The 7,252-nt window shown below is 36.0% G+C and overlaps 1 protein-coding gene across 2 annotated transcripts; it reads left to right on the top strand.

The window, feature by feature from the left end:
• The first annotated feature begins 123 nt into the window (after positions 1 to 123).
• Positions 124 to 6,584, top strand: rer1 (retention in endoplasmic reticulum sorting receptor 1). Of its 2 annotated transcripts, XM_032571540.1 has the most exons (8): positions 124 to 243; positions 1,824 to 1,905; positions 1,997 to 2,101; positions 2,403 to 2,499; positions 2,741 to 2,819; positions 4,106 to 4,241; positions 4,727 to 4,781; positions 6,053 to 6,584. In XM_032571540.1, exons 2-8 carry the CDS (start codon positions 1,825 to 1,827, stop codon positions 6,061 to 6,063), a joined length of 564 nt encoding a protein of 187 aa, XP_032427431.1. In that variant the 5' UTR covers positions 124 to 243; position 1,824; the 3' UTR covers positions 6,064 to 6,584. The 2 variants fall into 2 exon arrangements, with proteins under 2 accessions (XP_032427431.1, XP_032427423.1); XM_032571532.1 differs by having other exon boundaries at positions 4,727 to 6,584.
• Positions 6,585 to 7,252: the final 668 nt, after the last annotated feature.

The raw sequence follows: 7,252 nt of genomic DNA, 5'->3' as shown, positions 1-7,252 counted from the left end.
ATCCATCATCTATAGCCCCTTGTCGTTGGGGGGTTGCGGGGTGCTGGTGTCGTTTTCCAGCAGCCATTGGGCGACAGGCGGAGTAGAAAGTATGAATGAGCGTTGAGGTCGGTGATTATATGTTACATCGGCCTGCCATACTTGAATGCCCTCGTGCTCGCGGAAGTACTGACGTGTTCACACGAGAAGTGGCTAGTGTAGCTAGCTAGGTAGAGCCGGGTAGTGACTCAGAGGCCATATCAGGTAAGGAATTACTGTCATTGTTGTTTTTCGTTATAATTGCCAGCACCACCGAGCCGCAGTAAGATGGACTACATCTGGTGTTCAGACGTAAAAATGTTTCGTTATTATTTGAACATTAACGTGTTCACTGGAGAAAACTGATTTTCTAAACATGCTAAAATAAACTAGCTTCGAAACCGCTGGTAACGTAGAAACGGATCACAGGAAGTGAGTTGTCCAGTTTTCTTATTCACTGCTGGTATTTGTAGTTCTTAGTGGCCTTTTAACAGGCTCCCACCACTAAACAAGAAGCCGTAATGAACTACACGTACTTTCGAGGTGCTGCAATTGCCTCTGCTTAGGAATTGTGGGAAATGTAGGTAGATGACGTTGCTTTCTGAACGACTGTAAGTAGCGTAGGCTCTTACAAGAACTACATAACCCATACCGGCTACAATTTGGACCAAAGGGTAACGTACATTTACATGTCTAGTTAGCCATTTCTAGAGCTAATTTTTAAGCTAATGCGGATAGTTCAGATTTATGTCACAAATGAAATGTCATTCATACTTGTTCGATGTACATTCCCTGTGAATCTGTTTACATCGACAAAACCCAGCGCTGGTTAGCTTGTAATTAAACTAATCTTTGCTAGCCACAACCAGGAACAGTTTCCCACGGTTTTTCAAATCAGCTTAATGTTAATGTTAATGTTAAAATGTATTAGTTAAAATAATACATTATTTAGCTGCTCTGCAAATACTTCTCTCTTGATATTAATAAGCAATACACTACTTAAACGCAAGCTTCAGTAAGGTAGAATTGGTAGCTAGCAATAGCAACAGAAGTCATTCTCCATTCAACAATCAATTCATTTCCTGATTACCATTTTTAGTATTCAACTATAAACTCGTGGTAAGACTCTAAAGATTTGTCTTTAAGTCGTATTTGTTAGACTTACAACATCGTTTTCCATAATCTAGTCTCTCCCACACGTCTGTCTATTGCTAAACTTTAAACTCTCAAGGGATTGGTTACAAGTATTTACAATGGGTATGTCAGCAAACCCTTCACAGGAGTTGTATGTCAAAGAAACAGTTTAATCTGAATGAACATTAAAAGTACCTTCAGACTACACTAAAATCACCAAATGTTGAACGACACGGAGTAGTTGTTTTGTTCAGAGAAAAGATCATGTTCTTGTGACATACACCATGATAGTTACATTTCATTTGTCAATAGAAACTGGACTTGTGTAGCTAATCAATCACTTGATGATGTATCAAACAAAGTGAGATTTGAAATATAGGTACTTGAAAACTTAATGCTAGGTTATTTATAAAATTCAGCTCCTCTGAAGGTAAATCAAACTTTCATTTTGCGAGAGCAAACTTCAACAGTAAGGCTTTGTTATTAACTGGAACAAAAATGTTTATAAATAATTATTATGTGGGTAAGTTTACATTTTCAACAATTACCAAATCTGCAGCATGCAAGAGCAAATGAAAAGCTGTTTTTGAGGTTGCGATGAGACCAGTAGCATTCATATGAATCACCAGTACCTCCCATAATGAAAATGTTTTTTTTCTGGTTTATGGCAGGATGTCAGAAGGGGACAGTGTTGGAGAATCAATCCATGGGAAACCATCTGTAGTTGCTGCCTTTTTCACTGGGGTTGGAACGGTGACTATCATTTAGTTCACACACGTCACTGATATTAAGTTAGTGGCATTGTGCATATTTGCTGACAAAAATTCCTTCATTTTTTCAACAGGTCTATCAGACATGGCTTGACAAGTCAACACCCTTCTATGTGGTGCGATGGGCGCTCACTCTACTACTTACTGCAATCTACATGATCAGAGTGTACATACTACAGGTGATTATTATCCCTGTTTTCTCCAAAAATCAGAATGTGCATATTGTTTTGATTAAAAGGAACTCCTGTTTCCATACACATATGTATTACCATTAAAACCTTTTTGGGATTTTTACTTGTATATTTTTTAAAAATACTTTGAAAATCCATATTCACCTTGAGAAAACCTTGATTGCAAATAACAGCTATGAGAATCTATTTCTCCTGTGCGTCCTGTGATCATCGGTTGGGGTACATTTGATTAACAAACTGTCTGTCTTTCCCGGAGTTTTTTATGTTTTGTTCTTGTGTCGATTTTCAGGGGTGGTATATAGTAACTTACGCTTTGGGAATCTACCACCTCAACCTGTTCATTGCATTTCTGTCGCCAAAAGTGGATCCTTCTTTACTTGATGAAGGCAAGTGGACACTTATATTCATAACGGGGTTTTTTTTGTGTTGTGTGGTTTTTGTAATAAACAACAAAGTATCTGCTGTGTTTATTCAATATAGATTTTTGTGATTCCAATGTAATTTAATTTTATTGCAAAATTGGTTTCAGTGTCAATAAGTGCCACAAAGTCCCTTTCTATATCCTGTTTGTTGTTTTGGATCGTTAAAGCCTTTGGAATGCAGCGTGTAACTTAATTTCTCTTGTAGATGAGGGCCCATCCCTTCCGACCAAGCAGAACGAGGAGTTTCGCCCTTTCATCAGGAGGTTGCCTGAATTTAAATTCTGGTAAGAGTTCAGCTTAAGGTCTGGCTTTGTGTTGTGATTGCCCAACAGGGATGGGCAAATTACGTTTTATTTTAGAATGATCTGTGTGGCAACAGATTTAAACACACAAAATTTCCGGAAGATGATGACTTTCAGTAGAAACGGGTGAAACTTGAACATAAATAATTTAGACACTACAAGACTAATTTCAATAGTAGATGTTATGACTTGGAACCAGATGCAACAAATCTACTGGCGCCCCCCCCGTCCCCCCTCCAATATTTTTGCAAATAAAAGCCATTTCTAACTAAGTTCTGAAATGTCTTCAGCCTTTAAACATCAAGGGGAGTTAATAAAGCTTCCTCTTAACCTGTTTAACTCTCAACACTGCTGGTACTGATCAACAGTGTCAACTAAGAAGAAAGTGCAAAACTTTGACACACTGCATGTTAACTGGGCTGGCAACATGGCATAGATACAGAGATAAATAGATTTGTGTGATTAAACTACTATGTGCACTAGTGCACTAGTAGTGATGATGGTGCATCATCACTATGATGATGCACTATCATCATAGTGATGATAGTGCATAGTGATGCACTATCATTGCATAGTGATGCAATGATATTCCTCCATTTTTACTCAGGTTTTGGAAAATTACTCTGGTTTTCTTATAGAATCAGTGAAAAACTGTCTATAGCAACACCCCTGGTTAAACACTGGAACTGCTTTGGTGGGAAAAAAAAATCATGATCGAAGCTTATAAGTTTTTGCTCATTAAGATTAGATTGGTAACATACTGTACTTTATTAATGATTTGAGTTATCCTTTAGCCACCACGTGACGCGCTTTGAATGTCAGTTTTAAAAGCATTTTGTTTATATCCAGATTAGATTTGTTGTAAAGTGACACTTGTGCTAAGCTTCAGCAACAGCAGCCCGCTGTGTTCCATCTATCTGCACGAGTCTCTGCTCCACCTGTATCTATACACCCGCCGTGCTCTTCACCACCATATGTTCTGGTCAGAGAATCATAAACATATGAGAGACAGTCTGGTTCTCTTACAGCGGTAGAGAACATCATCTCTGTAACAGCTAACCTTTAGTGTGAAGCTCAGAAAGATTAGTTTGGTACAAGTTCATAAGCATAAAACTAATAACATATCATGACATGATCGTCAGATTAATAAAAACATGAGATATTACCTTGAATAAAATTTTCCGCAACACTGTCTTAATGTTAGAAATTTGAAAATTTAACATTTAAAAACTTACAGAAGTCTTCTCTTCCTCTGATTTTGGTAACAGGCACTCTGCAACAAAAGGCATCGTCATCGCCATGATTTGCACGTTTTTCGATGCCTTCAATGTTCCAGTGTTCTGGCCAATACTCGTAATGTACTTCATCATGCTGTTTTGCATCACCATGAAGAGGCAGATTAAGGTAAACCACAACTGGAAAAACAAAGAGTGTATGAACTGGTTGCCTGTTTGGGATAACGGATAAAATTAACATTTGAAATAACAGCAGCGAAGATAACCTTAGTCAATTGTAAGGGTTTTGTGGGCTGGGCAGAAAATATTTTGTATGGCTGAGAAGGACAACTTAGCTGAACAATGCAGACTTCTGTTGAACGTAAAAATATAGTCATAAATGTTTAAACAAGCAAAACATATACCTGTTTAATCTCAGTGAAGTTAATTGTTTTGGAAAAGCCACAGTATTAATTCTTTAACATTACAGGCAATATTATTTTACAGCTCTTCTTCTGCACATGACCTTTTAAAATATTGGTGTATATTCTGTTTAGATTAATTATTGCTTTATTTGTTTGACAAAAAGTGTGCATCTCCATTCTTTGTGCCATGAAAACATTTAATCAGAACCTGCCTGTCTCTAATTCTCTCTCTTTGCTGTTTTCTCTGTAGCATATGATCAAGTACAGATACCTACCCTTCACACACGGGAAGAGGACATATAAAGGCAAGGAAGACACAGGGAAAACTTTTGCTAGTTAAAAACTCCAACTTATCCTTCGCCTCAGTCTCATTTGAAACGCAGTCATCACAGCTAGAAGGGAGTGATGAAGATTAGAGATTATTTTTTTCGTTTTTTTTGTAAGCTGGACAGTAACATTGAAACATAACAATAAAAAACAATAAAAAATCTTAAGCTTGGATCCGTAATTGACAGTGTTGGATGAAGTTATCAGCAGCACGGATCAAAAATAGTCACTTGCCCAAAATTTCTTTTGTTAAAAAAAAATGTTTTTTTTAAGCAGTAGTTAAAACTTAGTTCTGCCTTTTGACCCCATCAGGATGAATAAATATTCATCAAGTAGAAGCTAAACTAAATTGACATTACAGTAATTTTTCAAAATTGTGGATCTTTCAGTGCCGCATTATCTCCCCATCTTAGTCTGACAACTTTTAATTCATATGTTGTCCCTACTTATTTGTAACACATTCAATGGTATATTATTAATCAGTTAAGTTTGTTTGCAAAAGAATGTGATTAGGTATGACATTTGATTTAAAAGAAATCTTAATGATAAATGTTCTGGATCTCAGTATCTGCTGCTCTGCTAAGTGTGTTGGACAAATACTAAATGAAGTTGCCTAGAAGTTTTTAGTGACACTTCATCTGAATATGCATTCATGATGGGCAGAAAAAAGATAAATGTGTGAATGTCTCGCTTAAAATTAATTCAGTGTGATTTCAGAGTGGCTGTTTTGGTTTGGTACATGCTTTTTTTTTTTCATTTTTATTATAATTTAACTGTTGCATAGGCTAAGTATTTAGATATATTTTACTCATTTTCAGACAGCCCATCAACATTTATGAATGCATATCTCACGGATGGTGTTACTGACCTTTATTCTCCTGTAGTCTGCTACCGTAAACCCGCTCATATTTGTGTTTCTGTTTGCAACATTAAGCCTCAAATGGGAAATACCAGAAATTTGCATAGTGTCAGACTTATTCCGTATAATGATATTCCAAACCATTTTTTTCTCCAATGTGCACAACCAGTATCAGTTTCTATAGCACATCATCCGTCTGAGTTAAAATTGAAGTAAACAATTTCCGAAAGGCATTTTCTCTTTGGAGCATTTTCCCATGTGTTCCAAAAATGGAGTTTGACTTAGATTTTGTAGACTAGCCGTTGTTGTCCTTTATGATCTGCGTTTACCTTAGAAAAAAAAAAAAGCTACAGTCATTCCAAGCAAACTGTTGTTCTCTTTCTTTTGCAGAGGAAACATAGGACAACTGATTGACACCCTTTATTAAAACAAATGGATGAAGTTGGTGGCGATCATACATTTTTCTATGAACCTTTTGATTTTTTTCCTTTCCTAACAAAGTGCTGAGAATTTGTCAATACTAAACTGATCTACACTGTATGTAGTAAGGGATCAAAACATTTTCCTGTAAAAAAAAAAAAAAAGTTTGTGTTTCAAAGGGTTGTCTGGATTTGTGTATATACAGTATATATATATTTTAAAATATAATTTTTGTTTTGAAATCTTTTCTTTTTCATTCATCCACCTTGTTATTTCCCCAGTATGAAAATCTGTTTCACCTAAAACTGATGAAAGACAAACTGGTTAATTGGGTTTCTGAGCTGAATTTAATGTTTTTCATGGATTGCATGTTATTTTCTTGTGCTACAGTAAAAAAAAAAAAACACAACAACAACTTGATTTTAAAAATGGAAGTGTAATTTTTTTTTCCACTCCAAATGCTATTAAAGAGGCTGTGTCCCTTCGGAACAGTACAAAAGTGTCTTGGATTCATATTTCGAATGGTTTTGGGTAAAATAGTTTGAAGGTCAAGGAAGAAGTCAATCCCAGTATTTTGAGAATGTTTGTACTAAAATTCTTTAAAAACTTTAGTACAAACTAAAGTTTGTACTAAAATTGTGATATATTTTCGCTTATATCACATCTTAATAACCTGTGATATAAGTGAAAAGTTGTTTAATTCAACAAAATCGGTAAAAAATGTGGTTTAGGTAAGAATGAGGAGACTGTTGACTTTGTTGGACAACTTTCATGAGCAAGATAAGCCACAAAAGTTTGCTTGAAAAAAAGCTCAGACTTCTGTATCCAAACATGTTAGAGGAAAGGTAAGTGGAAGGGGGGAAAAAGTGTAATAAAAAAGGTGCACAAGCAACAGGGACCTTCATATTCCTCAGAGGATGGTGAAGCAAACCCATTTAAGAGTTTTTAGGAAAACAAGTTGAGGATTGCAGGTGTAGTTTATGCTGCTAAAGCTACCACATATAGATGTATCCAGAACATGGCTTACAAGCTACTTGAGGACTAGAAATGGCACAAAAAGAACCTGGACTGTTGCTCAGTGGTCCATACTGTACATGGACATTGTCTAAAACCAGTTAATGTGTTTATTTTTTGGTCTTATGTAATACTGTCAATTTCTCCTAATCTGAG

The sequence above is a fragment of the Xiphophorus hellerii genome, chromosome 1 (genome assembly GCF_003331165.1).
Source record: "Xiphophorus hellerii strain 12219 chromosome 1, Xiphophorus_hellerii-4.1, whole genome shotgun sequence".
Taxonomy (NCBI): domain Eukaryota; kingdom Metazoa; phylum Chordata; class Actinopteri; order Cyprinodontiformes; family Poeciliidae; genus Xiphophorus; species Xiphophorus hellerii.
The sequence above is the reverse complement of the archived record's forward strand: the minus strand, read 5'-3'. Positions and strand labels throughout refer to the sequence as shown.